A 19,299-nucleotide genomic window follows, 5' to 3' on the forward strand; every position below is an offset into this window, starting at 1 on the left:
TGTGAATGTGGGGCCTTGGTAGGCGTGCACACTCTTCCAACCCTAAGAGCAGAAAAGCCATCCCCCACCCCCCAGCTTGGGACTGAACGACGCTGGCCTTACAGGGCCCTATATTCTTGCTGTCCAGGACAACCACCATCAGCCCCCCAGCAGCCCGCTGCTCCCCCGAGGTCACTCCCAAACGTTTGCCCGACAGGGAGTGGAACTTCCGGAAGCTCAGAGGCAGGGCTGCGCTGTCAGAGGGCAAGGTGCCAGGCAGGTTCTCCGGAGCAGTGCTCGCTCCATCCCACCTCCCTGGGCTCCCCAGGGTCAAGAAAGCAGTCAGCACACAAGATAGGAGTTCAAGTTTATTCTTGGAAAAAGCAAAGTCTCGCTCTCCCCTCCACCACCCAGAAAGGGCTCCAAGGGCCCTGCCCCTCCACACGGTCATTGTTCTTTTCCGAGCCCAGCTCCAGCCGAGGCCCACTAGGAGGCGGCCACTTGGGTTAGGGGTTCCTCCAGGTACCGCACCAAGGCCTGGGCCTGCAAGAAGGGAGAAGTCAGGCCGGCCCGGGGTCCGCTGCTGGAGGGACTCCCGCTGCTGAGCACCCCGCCCCGCCCCGCTCCTGGGAGCTGGCCCACAGCGGACTCCAGGAAGGTGGGGGGGGGGGTAGTGGGCCGTGAAAAGCACAAAGGCTGGGCCCACAGGCCGAGGGACGGGCATATACACACCTTGGCTTTGAGCATTCCAAAGCCCACTGTCTCCTTGGCATACATACACAGCAGAAGGTTGGCCACCCGGGTGATGGCGACACGGCCCTCCTGGTGGGGGTGACATGGAGGAATGGGAAGTTCTGCTTGGCACCCTTAGCCCACGGTTTTCCCCAAGGGCCCCTCTTCAGAGAGCCTATCATCTTCCTCCCATGCCCTGGGCATGGCAAGGCTTCAGACGAGGGGCTCTGGCCGCAGCCCTGGACGTGGGGTCCTGAGCTCAGACTCCAGGATCAGCACAGCCCCTGCTAACTGACCTCCCCTAGGAAGCTCGACCTCACAGACCTTGGTTTCCCTTCCCATGACTCCCGTGTTCTCCCCGCTGGTGAGGGTGCTAGTACACAGGTCGGAGTTTTGAAACTGGCCAGGGCTGTCCAGATGAGTGACATCATGATTACAGGTCTGCCCCAAAGACCCCGGAAGGAACATGCAAGCATAGAGTTTTCTTTTCCCAAGGTAAAGCTTTTCGAATTGCAGGTCTGACTCTAGGGTTCGATCAGTTAAGGAGGTAGGTCGGCATGGAAAAGAGTAACGGAGCACGCTGCGTGTTTGTCTTAGTTGGGGGGTGTGGGATTGGACTTCACAGGTACTTCTTACGGCTGGGGTGCAGATAAGACATTGGAAAGCTACGGCCCTACAGCACCAATTCGAGGGTAGGCAGCACGCAGGAGTCATCAGCAGAGTGGAAATGACATCCTTGGTTGGATATGGGGTGAGGACGAGGCAGGGGGCCCCAGGACAGTGGAAATCCTTTGGGAAGAGTTCACTCTGGGCCTTTTCAATTTGGTTCAGCACACTTCCACTGGGCATCTGCTGTGCGCTGGGGCCCAGGGGCAGCACTCCCTGCCTCTCTGGCCTCCCTCCTACTCACCTCCCCCATTCCCAGGCCACTTGAGCTACATCAACCTTGTTAATCCTCGACCAGACATTAGTGCACCTCAGGGCCTTTGCACCTGCTGTTCTGTCAGAACTGTTCTTCCCCTAAACGGCCGTACGGCTGCCCAACTTCCTTTGGATCTTTAATGAACTATCTTTTCAGTGAGACTGTCTTGAATACGTGCCCTCCTCACTTCCGTTTCGCGTAGCATTTTCGGTATCTTACATCCTAGTGTTCTGACTCACATACATATTTTGTAACACACATAAAACCCTGAGCTGCCGTGAGATATCAAGGCCGCAGTTTGGGTCCTGTTTGCTCCTCTTTCCCTAGGGCTCGCGAATACTGCAGGGACCTCAACATCTGTTGGCTGAACAAAAGAAGGTGCGTGAGACAGTTTCCGGGAAATTCACAGTCTAATGGCCACTTCCCCTTTCTGGACTGCAGCTCCTTCTTCTGTAAACTGCAGGGACGGGCCTAGGGTCTGGAGATTCTGCTGTGCTTCCGTGAGCCTGTGGCTCTGGGGTAAGGACACTGCCAGTTTACATCCTTTTGCATGATCTTCACAAGCCTGTGTGTATGCGCTCCTGTTGGGGGTATGACTGCTGCGACAGGGAGTTCAGAGAGCTTCCCAGACACAGGCAGGGCTCCGGGACTGACCAGCGGCCAGCAGAGCCAGAGGCCCAGGCAGACACTGGGACCCCGGCTCCCTGCTCACCACCGCAGGCTGCCTGGGGTCCTGCCTACCACAGAGCTGCAGCAGACCAGCTCTCAGTAGCCCTGGGAGATCCTGTCCCTGCCCCTCCAACCATCCAGGGTGGGAGCGAGGTCGCCCCACGGGATCCCCTCGGGGGACAGAGGGGGCGGCTCGGTTCTCCATACCATGCAGTCCATGAGGATGAATTTGAGATTGTCTTCGTTAAACGCCTGGTTCCCGTTGCGGTCGTAGGCAGCCCAGATGTTGCTGGCGATGGCCGCGGTGACCCGGGCGTCCGTGTCCCCGTAGCCGGAGTAGGCCAGCAGGGATCCCTCGTTATTCAGCAGCCTGGCGGGCGGCGGTAAGCGACAGGGACGCGCTCGGGCGGCGAGGACGACGCCTGCGCTCTCGCCCCACCTCCCGCCGGGGTGCGTCCGGAAAGCAGGGTCCGGGCGGAGCGCGGTGCCCCCCGCGGGCCGCGGCCGCTCTGCCCCCGGCCCTCCCCGAGCCCCGTCCCCAGCTCCCCTCCGCGCCCGCCGGCCGCACTCACAGCGTGCTCTGGACACCGCCGGTGTTGGCCTGGCTTAGCACCTGGGTCAGAGCCTTGGGACGCAGCATGCCTGCGGCTCCCAGGCCCGGGCCTCCGCGCCCGGCCCCGCGCTGCCTCCCGCGGGCCCCCGCGGGCACCTCCCTGAGCTCCCGGCCGCTCCGCAACGCCGCGCGACCCGGAGGTCCCGGCCCGACTCCCGGGAGGCGACGCAACGCCGCCCCGCCGCGGGGGGCGCCGGGAGTTGTAGTTCCGCGGGGCCTCGCGGTGCACCCTGGGAACTGTAGTTCGCCTTTCCCCGGGGACCACGCGGTTGTTGGGGGGAAAAGAGCGGGAGCGAACGGACGGGGACAGGACCGGAAGGTCGTTGAGCAACCCAGTCCCGTCACCCCCACCCCGGGGGGAGAAGCGTCAGCATGCCCGCTTGACAGTCCACGACCAGAAACCGAAAGGGCAACCCCAGTCTTTGTCAGGCACACGTCCGGTCACTTTCCCGAGCGGTTCCCTACGTCACGCACGGCCCCGGGAGCCGGGCCGAGGCTCCGAAAGGCCCCGGGAGCCGCGCTTAGTAGACTCGCGCGGGCCACGGCCTCCGGGGACGTGGTCGGTCCTAGAGGTGAGCCCTGGGCGCACGTCCAGACGCGGCCCAGCCCAGCCTACGGGTCGGGAGAGGCCCGGGGCGGCGCGGCGACGACAGGGACACGGCGCTTTGTCCCGGAGCAGCCGTCGCCGCGGAGGCTGCGGGCCCGGGCGGGCGGCCGCCGTCTCGGGGAGCCCGCCCCGCCCCGCCCCGTCCCGCCCCGTCCCGCCCCGCCGCGCCGCGCCCCGGCTGCAGTGCCCCCACCAGGCCGCCCGGGGCGCTGTGGGCGCGGCGGGTCCGGAGGGCTGCGCGGCCGCGGGGAGGGGAGGGCAGGGCAGGGGAGGGCGGAGGGCGGAGGGGCGGAGGCCGGAGCGGAGCCGGCCCGGCGGCGGGGCGGGGGGCAGGAGGAGGAGGAGGAGGAGGAGCCGGGACGGGCGGGCGGGCGGCCGGGTGGCGGCGGCGGCGGCGGCATGGCGGAGCCGAGCGGGGCCGAGGCCAGGCCCCCCATTCGGGTCACCGTCAAGACCCCCAAGGACAAGGAGGAAATTGTGATCTGCGATCGAGCCTCCGTCAAGGAGGTAGTGCGCGCGGCGAGGGCGGCGGCGGAGGGTCTGCGGGGAGAGCGGCGGCTCCGAGGGGCGGGCGGGGAGGGCGGGGGCCCCGCGGGCTCTCGGAGGGGCGGCGGGGCGGGAGCGCGGCTGCGGGCGTCCGGCGCGGGAGCTGGGGGAGCGCGGCGCGCGCGGCGGACGCCAGGCCGGGGCTCGCCTTGTGGCCTGGGCTGGGGGCGTGGCGGAGAGCGGGGAGGGGGCGCCTCGCTCCGCGGAGGGACAGGGCGCGCGGGCTGAGGGCAGCGTGCGCCCCGAGGACAGGTCGGGGGGTCGGGGGGCCGCGGCCGGCCGGCCCCGGGCTCGGCGCTGCGCCGGGGGAGCGGGCGGGGGGCGGCCCCGGCTGCCTGGGCGCGGGGCGCTGGGGGAGCGCTTCCCTCGGTGCTGGTCCGTCCACCGCCTCACGCTGAGGGGTTTCCAGCGGGCCCTCGGCCGCCCCGGGGCTTGCGGTGAGCCGTAGGTGCTCAGTGGAAGCGCGGCGGTTGAGTGATTGAGGGGACACGGCCCGTGGCCGCCGCCCCCCCGCCCCGTGGTTGCTCCAGGATTTGTCACAGGCGGGGCGTGAGGTGGGCCGTCGGGTTGGACGGAGGGAGCAGGCAGCGGCCTCGCGGAGCAAGTGCACTCCGGACGCAGAGGGTCCCGTTTGGGCTGGTTTGGTTGTTTCTGGGGGGGAGCTGATAGATCCGGGCGGTCTGACCCTCCCAAGCCGGTCTCCGGGGCCATCACTGCCCCTCCCCTGCCGAGAATGCCCAGGGCCCGCCTGCGGCAGAGCTCCGCTGGGAATCAGCTTAGCTCAGAGCCCTGTGTTGGGTCCAGAGCCAGGGCTTCGGTGTCAGGGCCGCCCGCGGCGAGTTACCTAACTGTGCTGATCCCCAGTTTCCTCATCCTGAAAGTGGACGTGGAACTTCTTATCTGTCTCACAGGACAGAGACTCACTGCTGTGAGATCACCGGGGTCTGGGTGCGGTGATGGGTGCAGGAAGGCTGGACGGCAGGGGAACCCGGAGTCTAGAACCGAGGGCTGGAGGGAGGCAGGCCTGGGTCCAAGCCTGCCGAAGGAGTTGGGACAGAGACACGGTCACAGCGCTGTGGTCCCCAGGGGCTGGGGGGAAGGGGCAGAGGAGGGAGGCAGAGGGAACTGGCTGGGCCTTCTAGGGCACAGGACCCTGGGGTTAAGCTGAGACAGAAGCCTGTCCCTGGTCTCTTCGGTTAACAAGGGAGTTGCTCGAGGCCGCTTGGTGGATGGGGCCTTGACTGCGGAGGGGATTCTGCAGATCAGAGGCAGGGTCCCTGCGGGTGGAACCCAGGGGAGCCGAGCCGTGACCTCTGCCTCTTGACCACAGTTCAAAGAGGAGATCTCCAGGAGGTTTAAGGCTCAGCAGGATCAGCTGGTCCTGATCTTCGCAGGCAAGATCCTCAAGGACGGGGACACCCTGAGCCAGCACGGCATCAAGGACGGGCTCACTGTCCACCTGGTCATCAAGACCCCGCAGAAGTAAGTCCAGGGCGCCCGGGGGTCAGTCGGGGAAGCATCTGCCTTCTGCTCGGGTCGTGACCCAGGGTCCTGGGATCAGTCCCAAATCGGGCTGCCTGCTTGGCGGGGAGCCTGCTTCTCCTTCAGCCTCTCGTCCTGCTCATTCTCTCTCTCTCTCTCTCAAATAAATGAATAAATAAATAAAATAAAACAAAAGAAGAAATAAGTCCCCAAGAGGAGCAGATGCCGCTGCTGACTGGGCTTCCCCATCCAGGCCCCACTCTCACCTGTGGCTCCCCTGAACCCGGAGGGCCATGCAGACACCCAGGAAGGCGGCTCCCAGAGGGATTGCCAGGCAGCCCTGGGGTCTCCCCTGCAGGGGAAAGGAAGCTCACCTCCCTCTCCCCAGTGCCCCGAGGCAGATAGGCGGTACCAGTTCCTCCCTCATGATCCCCGCCCCCTGCCCCCAGCACCACCCACTACCGCCTCAGGGTGGCTTCCGAGGCGGCTAAGGTTAGGGCAGGAGATGCACCGAAAGGAGCTCCTGTCTCCCCTTGCCTGTTCACCTCAGCTAGGACTTTGTCCTCAGGGCTCAAGACCCAGCTGCTGGCGCTGGGTCCTCCCCCTCTACTCCGGACCCTGCCTCGGCGCCGTCTACCACGCCCGCCTCGCCCGCCACCCCCGCCCAGCCGTCCACCTCTGGCAGTGCAGCTTCAGACGCCGGAAGTCGGAGGAGCAGTGGGGGGGGGCCCTCCCCGGGGGCTGGGGAGGGACCCCCCAGTGCTGCTGCGTCCATACTCTGTAAGCCCTCAGGGAGGAGTTCTCTATCCTGTCCGGGGCTGGGGAGCCAGGGAGAGCCAGGAGGAGGCAGGAATGTGGTCCCTGCTCCCAGGCTGATGGGCCGAGGGCCCCCTGGGCCTGGGGTTCCAGACACTGGGACTTGGGAGGAGCTGGGGCAGAAACTGGCCTCCCGGGGCCTCTCGGAGGAGGGGAGCGTGGATGAGCCTTAAGAGGGAGGGACGCAATGCAGCTAGGGTTGTGGAGCACGGCGGGTGAGGCTGTCGGGGCGGGGATGAGGGGTGTCCAGCAGCCGCTGGTTGGGGGATGTTTGTTGTCCATGTGGCAGTCCCCGCAGGGCACCGTCTCTGCGCTGTGCCCAGTGCTCAGCCTGTGCCACCAGCGAGGTCTGAGGTCTCCGTGTAGGAGGGCAGTGGAGTGGGGCGGGGGTGGGGGTGCAGGGGTGGGGAGGATGGAGGGACCGGCAGGGGAGAGAGGAGAAGCCGAGCAGCTGGTCCTGGAGCCCCGAGCATGTGGCCGCCCTGGCTGTGGCCTGGTGGGGGCGGGGTCTCGCGGCCGCTGGTGACCCCGGCCCCTCCCCGCAGCTGGCTTCGGGGGCCTCCTGGGCCTGGGCAGCCTGGGCCTGGGCTCTGCCAACTTTATGGAGCTGCAGCAGCAGATGCAGAGGCAGCTGATGTCCAACCCCGAGATGCTGTCGCAGATCATGGAGAACCCGCTGGTCCAGGACATGATGTCCAACCCCGACCTCATGCGCCACATGATCATGGCGAACCCGCAGATGCAGCAGCTCATGGAGCGGAACCCCGAGATCAGCCACATGCTCAACAACCCCGAGCTCATGAGGCAGGTACGTGGGGGGCACGGCGGGGGTGGGGCCAGCTCGTCTCGCCCGGGCTCGTGCGTGCGCATGTACACGTACCGTCCCCGCCCCCCGTCCCGGCACCCGTGTTGTGGACCCTGCAGCTGGAGGCCTCGCTTTCCAGGAACATCCGGTCTCCGAGGCGAGTGGGCCAAGCGGGCTTGTGGTTATGGTGCCGAGCGGTGGGTGCCATCGCTGAGGCACCCGCAGGAGCTCCCCGGAGCCTGGACGGGGCTCCCAGCCCTGCTCTGGGGCTCAGGGGAGGCTTCTGGAGAAGGTGTCCCCAGAGCTGAGACCCAGAGGAGGAGAAAGAGCACACCCAGGGCTGAGGGACAGCAGGTGTGAGGGCAGGAGGGCACTTGTGGAGCCCTGGGGCTGGGCAGGGCTGGTGGCAGCCGGAGACCCTGCAGACGCGGTGTCGCGTTGGCCGTCGGGAGCTGCGGCTCACCGCCCAGCGCAGCGAGAGACGAGGACAGATGCCGGCAGCAGGGCTGTGGGCACCGGGGCTGCGTTCACCAGGAGAGAAATTCCTTCAGAGCGAGGATTTGAAGGTGTTTTCTTCGCCGTCTAGAGCAGTGCCTGGTGCGCAGACGTCCCCGGGCAAAACACTGAATGCGGGCGGGAGTCACAGGACCAGGAGTCAGGGTCCCAGCGTGGACATAAAGGTGTCGTAGAGGCAGGTGCGGAGCGGGCTTGGGAGTAAGGACAGGAAGGCATCCCCAGTCCGTGGGGACAAGAAGGCACAGTGTGCCGTTCCTTGCGTCACGGACTGCTTGTCTCCTGGTCGACACTGACATGGGCAGCCCTTAACTGACACTGAGCCTTGCTGGCTCCAGAGAGAAAGCCCCCATCTTCGGGTTTCGTGTGGTCTGGCCAGCCAGAAACCCCAGGCCGGTGTGAGAGAGTGTGGGAACGCTGTCCTGGCTTGAATGCCTTCCCTCCCCGACTCGTAGTCATCGTCAGGAACCACAGTCGGTCTTGGGCAGACAGACCTGCCTGGCCCGGAAACCTGGTTCTGCCACTCCCTGGCTCCATGTCCCCAGTGAATCTCAGCCGGTTTCCTCATGTGCAGAATAGGGACAGGAATGTCTCCTTGGGACGAGTGTCGTGGGGATGCCATGACTTTGGTCGTGTACATGGTTGTGCCTGGTGTCTGTATGCAGTAGGTGCTCAGTAGCTGTTGATTTCTTCTGCTGCCTCTTCCTCCTTCTCGTGTCCTTTCTTACTCGGTTTGCCCGTCTGATGCAGGACCCCCCTCCAGGACCCACCCTCTTCCAAGCTTGGTACGTCCCTGGTGCTAGGATTCTTCCTGTCTCTCCCTTCCCCACCAGACCATGGAGCTTGCTCGGAACCCAGCCATGATGCAGGAAATGATGCGGAACCAGGACCGGGCCTTGAGCAACCTGGAGAGCATCCCCGGGGGGTATAACGCCCTCCGCCGCATGTACACAGACATCCAAGAGCCGATGTTCAGTGCTGCCCGGGAACAGGTGGGGCTGGGGGCCAGGCTGGGGGAGGGCTACTGGGGCTCAGGAGTCCCTCCCCCGACCCACGCAAGCCTGGGGTGATGTCTGCTCCCCTCTTCTGCTCCAGCTCTCCGAGAGTGGGCCTGGGCTTGAAGCACTTCTGCAGCAGAGGCAGGGATGGTCCAGCCTGGTGAGGGGCCGAGGCAGTGGGGCAGCCGGTAGCAGAATCCCCTGGGGATGCTGGGCGGGCGTGGTGTCCGGGGATCTGACTGTCTCGTGCACCAGGGGCTCAGAGGTCGTGAGGCAGAGTTGGAGTGGGACAGCCGAGCCCAGCACGTGCGTCTCCTGTGTGGCCCACAGGTCCCCTGTGTCAGCATCACCCTGGAGGCTTGTCAGAAAGGAGCTTCCTGGCCCCTTCTTTGAGCTCTTCATTGGTTCAGTCTCTGGGATCAGGCTTGGGAAGATGCGCTTTCGAAAGTGCCTTAAGAATTATTCCAAGTGCAGAAAAAGTATAGAAAAAACACAGCGTTCTTTTGTGTCCATGCTGCCCTATGTGTAGCTTCATAAGAGCTTTGGCTCTTTTTTTAAGTTTAATTTATGCTAAATATGTTACACATTTATACACTTCCCCGTTCCGAAATTACACAAAGTAAACCAAAGGGGTCCTTCTATTTCCATGTCCGGGCCACCTCTTGTCCACCCCAGAGGCATCTGATGTTAGTATTTTTTAGTTTCCTGGACGTGTTTAGCATTTGCGAATAAGACGTTCCAGATAGAACCGCAGCCTCCAGGTACCCCTGCCCCATTTTACCCTTTTCCGTCTCTAGAGCGAACTGGCTCCGAGAAGTCGGGCTGTTTATCATTTTCCTTCTTTTATGGCCTGTGTTTGTAGCCATGAATAACCCAGAGCACTGATCTGCATGTTTTTAAACCTCACAGAAGTGGTACCCTGCTGTTCGTATCATTTTTAACTTGCTTTTTCAAAACGTTTAAAAAATGTCTTTCTGGAGAGTAATACGACTTTGGAAAGGTACCCCTGTTGTAAGTGTGTGTCTTGATGGAGTTTCCCACGCTGAACACCCGCCAGCCCCTGCCCGAACCTGTGCCCAGGTGGGAGGGTGGGGTCCCACGTTACCTTTTCCTGGGGGAAGAGAAAAGCCCCTGCTCCTTGTGGTTCACAGTAACCCAACAGATTCCCTTGTCCACGCCGCCTCCAGCCTGCAGCACGTCTCCAGAGATCAGTGTGTGTCTTGCTGACTGTCCAGGGTTCCACTGGTCGGTCTGTCCCTACAGTGATACCACATTGTCTTCACTAAGTCTGGGTTCCCCCGTAGAGTAAACCCCCTGCCTTATTCTCCAATGTCTTCTTGGTTAATCTTGGCATCGCTCTTTCAAATTTAGAAAGTGCGTATAGAGATCAATTAGGAGTCTTTAAAACAAATTTCTTCTTCTTCTTTTTTTTTTTTTAAGAATAAGCTTTTTTTGGGGTACCTGGGTAGCTCAGTGGGTTAAAGCCTCTGCCTTCGGCTCAGGTTATGATCCCAGGGTCCTGGGATCGAGCCCGGCATCGGGATCTCTGCTCGGCAGGGAACCTGCTTCCTCCTCTTCTCTCTGCCTGTCTCTGCTTACTTGTGATCTCTGTCAAATAAATAAATAAAATCTTAAAAAAAGAATAACCTTTTTTCTTTTTAAAAGATTTTATTTATTTATTTGACATACAGAGATCACAAATAGGCAGAGAAGCAGGCAGAGAGAGAGGAGGAAGCAGGCTTCCTGCCTAGCGGAGAGCCCGATGTGGGGCTCGATCCCAGGACCCTGGGATCATGACCTGAGCCAAAGGCAGAGGCTTAACCTTAACACACTGAGCCACCCAGGTGCCCCCATTATCTGCTTTTTCTTTCTTTCTTTTTTTTTTTTAAAGAAGATTTTATTCATTTATTTGACAGAGATCACAAGTAGGGAGATAGAGAGGAGGAAGCAGGTTCTCCACTGAGCAGAGAGCCCGACGTGGGACTTGATCTCAGGACCCTGAGATCATGACCTGAGCTGAAGGCAGAGGCTTAACCACTGAGCCACCCAGACGCCCTCATTATCTGCTTTTTAAAAGAAGATTTTATTTATTTATTTATTTGACGGAGAGGGAACATAAGCAGGGGGAGTTGGAGAAGCAGCTTCCCCAGAACAGGGAATCCGATGCAGGGTTCGATCCCAGGACCCGGGGATCATGACCCAAGCCAAAGGCAGAGGCTTTAACCCACTGAGCCACCCAGGTGCCCTTAAACAAATTTCTTCTTAAGATTTTTCTTATTTACTTGAGAGAGAGAGAGCACGAGAGGGAGGAGGGTCAGAGGGGGAAGCGGACTCCCCACCTAGCAAGGAGCCTGGTGCAGGACTTGATCCCAGGACCTTGGGATCCTGACCTGAGCTGAAGGCAGATATTTAACCGACTGAGCCACCCAAGCGTCCCTTAAAGAATTTATTTTAATAAAAAGTTATATAAAGTAAAAAAGGAACTTATTTATTTGAAATTACATGTAAGTAGTTAATTTAAAATGTTCATAAAAGTAATGTGTGCACATGGTTAAAAAAAACCCGGTAGCTGAGAAAGGTTCCCGGCAAGCACTCTGGCTCGCTCTGACGCACGCCAGGCCGCAGGAGCCCCCGGGGAAGAGCCGAGAGCTGGTGTCCGCAAACCAGGCTTCGGGCGCTCACGCCCGTTCCTAGTGGTGCGGGCGAGTCCTTTCCTTCCTGAGACTTAGCTTCCGCGTCTGCAGACTGGAGGCAACGCAGCAGAGCAGAGGTTCTTGATCCTTGGGGCCTCGGACCACCTTAGACGCTTAGGAACCGCTGGGGACCCAAAGAGCTTCTGTTTCTGTGGGTTAGAGCTGTCCCTCTTCACCGCATCTGAATTACAGCTGGGAAACGCAAGGAAGGTGTAGTCATTGGTTTTAAAATAAGAGGAAATGCACTACACATTAACATAGATGGCATAATCTTCTAAAAAAATAACTTCGTTTTCCTAAACGAAGGAAACGTGAGCGGAGCGTGGCCTTGCTTTAATGTTTGCCGACGTCTTTAAGGTCTTTAAGGTCTGGCTTTACCGCCGGCCGACTGGACTCCCAGCCGGGCTTCGGCATTCGGGCTCTTGCCATGTCCCATGTCACGGAGCCTCTGGAAAAGGCCACTGAGCAGTCAGGAAGACAACAAAAGGGAAGAAAAGCAAACAAGCCCCCAGAACTATACAAAGCTGTGGACAGGCCCCAGGGCCACACTTTGAGAGCTGGTGTCTCGGAGGGCTGCTGTAAACCTTAGAATAAATGTGCCAGGTGCAGAGTAGGTGCTCCGTAAATGGCGCTGTTACTGCTGGAGGGAGGTTGGAAAGGGGTTTGGTCCCTAGAGCGTACCGGAACCCAGCCTTGGTGGGTGTGGGGCACCAGGACAGGACGGCAGAAGCAGGGACAGAGCCTCGGGGTCGTGCGTGGGTCTGGGCCCGTTGTCAGCAGTCATCTGGTCAGACGGGGGAGGCGTGGCTCAGGGCTGGGGTCCTGGTGATCTCTGCTCCCCATAACCCACTTTGAATAAGCAGGAAGCCCCACGGCGAGGAGGGCGAGGAGGGCCTGACGTTGCTCAGTGCCTCCTGCTTAGGTGCAGCCCACCCAGACCCTCCGGAGAGGGAGCCTGAGCGGGAGCATAGGGTGCGGATACCCCCGCACAGAGCTTTCCCAGGTGCAGTGGGCCTGGAGGGAAGGAGTCTCAGGGCTGCCTTAGGCAGCGCACCATCTGATGGGGTGCAGACCCCTGGGCAGTGACACAGCGGGGAACCTGGTGCAGAGGACCTGTTTAGCTGAAGGAGGCCGAGGAGGATACGGGGAGGGAAGCAGCGGGGTGGGGGTGGGGGTGGGGGGCGTGCTCAGCCAGAGATGGGCTTGTGGCCCTCGGGGGATGGAAGGCCATTTAGGGCCCCGGTGGAGGGGGGGCAGATTCTGGGGAGTGGGTGCTGGAGCAAGATGGCTGGAAAAGGGGAAGCCTGGAGGCCGATCTGGGCTGAGCTCGAGGCCGCTCCCATCAAGCCAACAATTCTGTCAGGGGAAGGTGCAAAGAGGAGCCTGTTTCTGCCCCTTGAGCGCTAAGGAAGACAGACCGGTGGTTTTGCAATGGGAAGCGTGTGCGTGGAGTCCCACGGGGCGCAGAGGAGACTAGAAACCAAAAGTTCAGAGGCACCGGGAGGGACGGGAAGTTTCCAGTTATCTGTTGTGACCCGGGTCGCCAGCACTGGCCAGCTCCTACGCTGTGGGATGAGGGGGTAGCTGCCCATTGTGAGCTGCCCTCGGGGGTCTCAGGCCCCTGTCCCTTTTCCAGGGAGGGGAGGCTGTTAGGAGAGAGGACACAGGGGCCTGGCCCTAAGCCCTGGTTTGTTTCAGTCCTTAACCCAGAGCCTTTCCCTCCTCCCAGTTTGGCAACAACCCCTTCTCTTCGCTGGCCGGGAACTCCGACAGCTCGTGCTCCCAGCCTCTGCGGACTGAGAACCGAGAACCCCTCCCGAACCCCTGGAGCCCCTCACCCCCCACCTCCCAGGCCCCCGGGTCCGGGGGGGAGGGCACCGGAGGATCGGGGACCAGCCAGGTGCACCCGACAGTCTCGAACCCCTTTGGGATCAATGCGGCTAGCCTGGGGTCAGGTATGTCCTGGGGGGGGAAGGAGTTTAATGGGGTCATCAGGGTGGTCCCTGTGCCCCAGGACTGAATGGGGCTCACACTGCCCCAGAATATGAAGACAGGTGAGACTGTATTGAAGCCACGGAGGGGCTCTGCAGCCTCAGAGGACGTGGGGTGGTGTGGGCTGTGTCTCCTGTCCCTGGGAGCAGCCTGAGTGGTGGCTCACCTCCAAAGTTCTTGCAGCCCCTAATGGAGCTGTCCAGCGTCACTGGGTCGGACTGGGGAGGAGCTTGCAGGGGAGGACTCAGCACACGTGGGGCAGGCAGGTGTGAGGCTGGGGGAGAGGGATGTGCAGAGCTGCACGGAAGGGGGGGTTATGCACTGCACAACTGTTGGGGATGCCCCATGTATCTGGACATGACTTTACGTATGAGCCTGGGGGTATCTTTGGTAGATGCCCTGATTTCTCTGTGCCCCAGGCCAGGGGTGGGCAGGTACCTTGATCTGAAAGTCCCTTTCCCTCCGTATGCTTCATTTCCCTTGTTTGTAAAATCAGGGGTTTGAACCTGATCCACTGCTTTAAAATTGTACTCCAGTCCTGGGGTACCTGGGTCAACCCCGGGAGAAGGAAGGACCCAGTGGGAGGGGCTCCAGCCATCCCGCCGGGCTCTGAGCAGACTGTTGGCCTACTTGGTTTTGGAATGAGATATGGTTTGAGGAAAGGCTTCCAGCACAAAGACAAGCCTGCAGACCGCACGTCTAGGTGACCTCTGACTGACCCTTTCCAACCCTGACGTCGAGCTGGGGCAGGAGCAATTGGGGGACACGAATGAGAGAGACCCAGTTTCCAACCGGGAAGAGGGACCCGTGCCCCTGTACTTGGGGGCCCGTGTTAGCGCTGCCCTCTGAGCCGCGTCGCTGGGCAGCATTACAAGGAGGGGGTGGAAGGGCGGCACCGGGTTCCACCTGGACCCCTGTTCTCCTGCTGCCTTTTCTTCCGTGTGCCAGGGGTGTTCAACAGCCCAGAGATGCAGGCCCTCCTCCAGCAGATCTCTGAGAACCCCCAGCTGATGCAGAACGTCATCTCAGCCCCCTACATGCGCGGCATGATGCAGACGCTGGCCCAGAACCCCGACTTCGCTGCTCAGGTATGCAGCTGCCCTGAAGGGTGCGCCGGGGGCAGTGGCTCGTGCTGGGCAGCTCGGTCCCGAGTCAGCCGCGGGGCGTGGGTCTCAGGCCCACACGGAACCTCCGGGTTAGTTGGCTTGCCAGCGGTTTCGGCAGTGGCCCCTCCCTCCCGGAGCTGTGCAGGCTCCGGGAGTTCTTAGCGGTGCCCAGAACGGGTGTGGCGCAGCGGGCACCGTGAACTGGCCGTCGCTGCCATCAGCACCCAGTGTGGGGTGAGCGCCTGGGCTCGCCGCCCGGAGTGTGCCTCCAGGGTGCCCTGAGACCCGCGCTGCCCACAGTGGTCAGGCTGCGGAGGGAGACCGGGGCTGTGGGGACTCTTGGGGTGGACGGGCCTAGCCTCCCCTGCTGCCTTCACCCCTGCAGATGATGGTGAATGTGCCGCTCTTTGCGGGGAACCCCCAGCTCCAGGAGCAGCTCCGCCTGCAGCTCCCCGTCTTCCTCCAGCAGGTGCGTGAGGCCCTGAGTGTGGGCTTGGAGGGTGGGGCAGAGCTCTGGCCTCGGGGCGCAGGGGGCCTCCGAGTCCATCAGGCTACCTCCCATGGCCGTCCTGTGCCTGTTTCCCACCAGATGCAGAACCCGGAGTCCCTGTCTGTCCTCACCAATCCCCGCGCCATGCAGGCCCTGCTGCAGATCCAGCAGGGCCTGCAGACCTTGCAGACCGAGGCCCCTGGGCTGGTTCCCAGGTGAGGGCACCCTGGGGGGCGGCGAGGTTCGGCTCCTGCTCCCTTCCCCCTCCCCTGGCAGCCTCACAGCTCTCCTGTTCCCACCTCTCCCCCTCCGGACCTCACGTGCCCGCCCCCATCGCAGAGGCTGTCTCCCACCTCTTGGTCTCTCCTGCCTGCAGCCTTGGCTCCTTCGGGATGTCCCGGACCCCAGCCCCCGCAGCAGGCAGCAACACCGGGTCTGCACCCGAGGCCCCCACCTCTTCGCCTGCGCCCCCTGCCACATCTTCTCCAGCGGGGGCCCCCAGCGCTCAGCAGCATCTCGTGCAACAGATGGTCCAGCTGTTGGCTGGGGGAGGGGGCTCACAGGTATGGGGAGTGGGGCTGCGCTGGGGGGCGGGGCCGCAGGATGGAGACAGCCGAGCATCTGCAGTCAGCCGGCCCGGCCCTTAGGCTCTAGTTGGCCACCCGCCGGCCTCGGGTGGGTTGCTGCCTTCCCCGTGTTCAGTTCCTGCTGCCATGACACGGGGCTCAGACTAGTGACCGTCCCTCTGGGCTGCCACGCACCGTTCTGAGCACCTTCCGTGGGAGGGCACATTTGTTCCATGTTCTCCCAGCCACGAGAGGGGAAACAGAGGCCCAGAGAGGCTAGGTGGCTTTCTCAGAGTCACACAGCCAGTAAGTCGGTAACAGAGCCGAGATTCCGACCGAGGCACGCCGGTTCCCAACTGTGAACGTCAGCCGCCGTGTCCGAGCGCTGGTGCTGCCATCAGGGGGCTCTCAGGGACTGCAGCCTCCTCCAGCACAGAGGCTGGGGAGGAAGCTTCTGGGGGACGAGGTCACTAGAGCCCTGGGACGCCAAGTCAAGGCCTGGGCATCGGCTGGGGAGTCGGGTTGACCCCGGGCGAGGCCTTTCTTTTTCTGGCCTCTGTACCTCCCCTGGGAAAAGCCTTTCAGCAGAACCGTCAGCGGGCCCAGCTCTATAGGAGGCTCTGTGCTGCAGAGGCCGCGGAAGGCTGGCGCCCAGAGTCCCTGGGGCCCAGCCTGCGGCGGGGGACGGCACAGAACACCGCCGAAGGTTCTCGCACGTTTCCTGTGGGGGTGCCGCCGTCCCGTCAGAGGCTGGTGGGCTCCCAGGTCAAGATCTAGGCTCCGCCCGCCTCTGTGTCCCGCAGGGAAGCCCTTCTGGGTGTTTACAGGAGGGTCCAACATGAAAAGTCTTCGCTTTTGTAAATGCGTGTGTTTGTCGATTGGCTGAGCAAAACCCAACGGGTTCTTTCTCACCCGGGGCCCTTCTCCGGCCTCTTCCCTGGCTCCGTATGGACGCGGCCGGGGTTGGCGGCGTTTGGCTTCCAGAACCCCACTAACGTGTCCTGAGCGCTGAGGGGAAGCAGTCAGGAACGTGGGCTGAGGAGTTGGACGTGAGCCACGCCCCACCTTCTATCCCACGGTCTTTAGTGGCCTGGGTGCGGGCTCCTTGGCCCCTGTTGGCCGATCACCCCTCCCTGCCCACTGGTTGACCCTGAGGACATGCGAGATGACTTCCTGCTCCCCCTCCCTTGGCCCCGGGGGGGTGGGTCCTGTGTGCCCCTCACGAGGCCTGTCCCCTCCAGGTGCAGACACCAGAAGTGCGGTTCCAGCAGCAGCTCGAACAGCTCAACTCCATGGGCTTCATCAACCGCGAGGCCAACCTGCAGGCCCTCATCGCCACGGGAGGGGACGTCAACGCAGCCATCGAGAGACTCCTGGGCTCGCAGCTCTCCTAACCGCGCGCCTGCGCTCCTGCCTCTCCCCTCCCCGGGCGCCAGCCCCTGCCCTCTGTGCCGGCCGTCCCCATCGCTCCCCGTCCTCTCCAGAAAGGAGGTGGGCCTCAGGGCCGCGGCCCGGCCCCGGAGCTCTGACGATTCTGGTTTCACTTGCACATCTCCCACGGAGTCTTCTGTCCAGGTCCTGCAGGGCTGTGCGGGCTGCTTTCACAGTGTCCCGGCCCAGGCCCCGCTCCCGGCCCCGCTGCAGGGCCCCTCGCGCAGCCTGCAGACGCCCCGGGAGTGGGGCAGGGATGGGGTCTTCCGCAGGGCCCACAGGAGCTTGTATGGATGCTCGTGGAGACTCCCCCGCCTCTGCCCCCTCCTCCCACCGGCAGCCTGGCCCAAGCCAGGGTCGCACGCTCGGAGGGAGGAGCAGGTGCACAGGCTGGGCCTCCTCACCCCCCTCCTGGTCCGCTCATCCAGGCTTTGTTGGGTTGTCCCAAGAGAGGAAGCAGCCTGTCCTCCCTGCCTGAAGGGGGAGGCGACCGCCCTCTCTGTACAAGGAGCTAATGAGCCCCGGAGCAGCCCCGTGGAGATCCGTTGGAGGAAGGGAAGGGGGAAGGACTGAATCAACGGCTCAGAAGTTGGACTTGACACTTGGGGACAGAAGCCCTGCAGCTGCTTTAGGAGGGAGAGTGCGGGCTCATGCGGGGCAGAGAAGGCCTCGAGATGCTAACAGAGCTGGAGCTGGAGGACGGGGTTCCTCCCGGCTCCGGGGCCAGGACCCACCAGTGTCCCCGCGTACGCTGGTTGGAACCCCCCTCGAAAGACGTGAAGGGGTTGGGGTCTGTCCCGGCAGTGGGGGTGTGTGTGCGCGTGTAAGCGAGTTGCACAGGGGTGTTTGTTCCGTTCCGCGCTCCCACCAGATAGAAGGGGGCAGAGGGCCGGTCTCGGGCGGGAGCACAAACAGTCCAGAGAGCTGGGCCCCTCGGGCCCCGGGTGCTGCGTCCCCAAGGGTAGTGTGGCCGCCCCTCCCCCTTGTGGGAGGGGGTCGGTACAGGAGGCTCCCCCACGCCCTCACGTCCTTGGCCTTTGGAATCTTCACTGTTTGCTTCCAGGCCAGAAAGTTCTATTTGAGGAAGGAAGGGACAGGGCGCAGTCATGCCTCTGATCTGGAATTGGACGTGGCTCTCGGAGCGCCGGCAAGGCTCGTGCACAGCTTAGCGCGTGGAAGCAGGGTCTCCTCCAGGTGGGAAAGGGTCCCAAGCAGTCCAGAGAGGATGGCTGTGTGGCTTCCCCCTCCCTCCCCAACGTCCACACTGGCCTTTGTAAATAAATGACGTGGTCTTTGATGTCACCGTGTCTCGGAATCTGTTTTCTGGGGGCGAGGAGGCTTGCCGAAAGCAGCTTGGTTCCAGGGTTTTTACCAGGCGGGACCTGGTGGGAGTGGCTCTTGGGTCCAGTCCACCGAGACGCTGAGCGTTGAAGGTGTGGGGAGGACTGCGGGGCACAGCCGGTCCCCAACCCCTTGGGGCTGAGGGAGGCGCAGAAAGGTCCTTCCTGCCGACCGATGCATTGGCAAGACTAGCTCCCCCTCACCTCAGGGACAACAGGCAAAACACCAGGGAGCCTCGCCGCCCGGACCTTCTCCAAGTGACCTTTAGGGGCTTCTGGTCTTGAGCTCCGAGACCAGGCGGGGCCGGCTTGTCCCACCGCTTGTGCCCGCTAAGGAAAGTCGAGTGCTGATGGTGTCCCGTGCACGAGGTTACGGACCAGGCCACAGTGCCACGCGAGGGAGCTGTGCGTGGGAGCCCTGCTTCAGGTAACGTGGGCTAGACGTCCCTCGCCAGCACTTTAATTACAGGGTTTGAGTTTTTTTTTTTTTTTTTTAAGATTTAAATTTATTTGACAGAGCGAGAGACCACAAGCAGGGGGAGGGGAAGGGGGAGAAGCAGGCTCCGCACTGAGCGGGGAGCCCCATGCAGGGCTTGATCCGAGGACCCTGAGATCATGCATGACCTGAGCCCAAGGCAGACGCTTAGCGACGGAGCCACCCAGGCACCCCTCACTACTGGGTGAAAAAATAACTGAAAAAGCGTCAAAGGGCCACCGAGAACTGGTGGGGGCACTGCGGGGAGGGGGAAGGCCACTGCCCTGCAGGAGCCCTGCCTCGGACTCTGCGGCTGCTGCCCATGGGGAACACGACGGAGGGGCTGCGCTGTGCTTTGAGAGCCTGGAAGGACAGGAGCCGGGGGAACAGCAGGCCGGCGTCCCCAGGTGCGTGGCAGAAGCAGCAGAAATCTCCAGAACGTACTGTCAACTGTGAAAAAGTGAACGATGCACCAGTGAGGACAAGGTGCTGCCCGTGAGGCCAAGCGGGAATGAGGGACAACG

At 62.3% G+C, this 19,299-nt stretch overlaps 2 protein-coding genes across 4 annotated transcripts; one reads left to right on the forward strand and one right to left on the reverse strand.

The window, feature by feature from the left end:
* Positions 1 to 334: 334 nt before the first annotated feature.
* LAMTOR2 (late endosomal/lysosomal adaptor, MAPK and MTOR activator 2) lies at positions 335 to 3,009 on the reverse strand. Its single transcript, XM_059145343.1, has 4 exons — positions 2,875 to 3,009; positions 2,510 to 2,672; positions 712 to 801; positions 335 to 522 (listed from the first exon to the last, which is right to left on the reverse strand). Exons 1-4 carry the CDS (start codon positions 2,940 to 2,942, stop codon positions 466 to 468), a joined length of 378 nt encoding a protein of 125 aa, XP_059001326.1. The 5' UTR covers positions 2,943 to 3,009; the 3' UTR covers positions 335 to 465.
* Positions 1,931 to 18,262, forward strand: UBQLN4 (ubiquilin 4). 3 transcript variants are annotated; one of them, XM_059145341.1, is made up of 11 exons: positions 1,931 to 2,152; positions 5,463 to 5,550; positions 6,119 to 6,330; positions 6,912 to 7,174; positions 8,518 to 8,676; positions 13,105 to 13,330; positions 14,316 to 14,455; positions 14,859 to 14,942; positions 15,063 to 15,178; positions 15,340 to 15,526; positions 16,771 to 18,262. In XM_059145341.1, the coding sequence occupies exons 1-11, from the start codon at positions 2,047 to 2,049 to the stop codon at positions 16,921 to 16,923; spliced, it is 1,734 nt and encodes a 577-aa protein (XP_059001324.1). In that variant the 5' UTR covers positions 1,931 to 2,046; the 3' UTR covers positions 16,924 to 18,262. The 3 variants fall into 3 exon arrangements, with proteins under 3 accessions (XP_059001324.1, XP_059001322.1, XP_059001323.1); XM_059145339.1 differs by lacking the exon at positions 1,931 to 2,152 and adding an exon at positions 2,941 to 3,487; XM_059145340.1 differs by lacking the exon at positions 1,931 to 2,152 and adding an exon at positions 3,866 to 4,029 and having other exon boundaries at positions 5,399 to 5,550.
* The last annotated feature ends 1,037 nt before the right edge of the window (positions 18,263 to 19,299 follow it).

The sequence above is a fragment of the Mustela lutreola genome, chromosome 14, assembly GCF_030435805.1.
Source record: "Mustela lutreola isolate mMusLut2 chromosome 14, mMusLut2.pri, whole genome shotgun sequence".
NCBI classification, from domain to species: domain Eukaryota; kingdom Metazoa; phylum Chordata; class Mammalia; order Carnivora; family Mustelidae; genus Mustela; species Mustela lutreola.

Bases quoted from the DNA above. Each gene is read 5' to 3' on its own strand.
- UBQLN4 (XM_059145339.1), top strand. From the start codon at position 2,941: ATGCCTGCGGCTCCCAGGCCCGGGCCTCCGCGCCCGGCCCCGCGCTGC. The intron at 6,331-6,911 runs GTAAGCCCTCAG...CCCTCCCCGCAG, and splicing joins TGCTGCTGCGTCCATACTCT to CTGGCTTCGGGGGCCTCCTG. The intron at 13,331-14,315 runs GTATGTCCTGGG...TCCGTGTGCCAG, and splicing joins TGCGGCTAGCCTGGGGTCAG to GGGTGTTCAACAGCCCAGAG.
- LAMTOR2 (XM_059145343.1), bottom strand. From the start codon at position 2,942: ATGCTGCGTCCCAAGGCTCTGACCCAGGTGCTAAGCCAGGCCAACACC. The intron at 2,673-2,874 runs GTGAGTGCGGCC...GCCGCCCGCCAG, and splicing joins GGCGGTGTCCAGAGCACGCT to GCTGCTGAATAACGAGGGAT. The intron at 802-2,509 runs GTATGGAGAACC...CACCCCCACCAG, and splicing joins TCATCCTCATGGACTGCATG to GAGGGCCGTGTCGCCATCAC.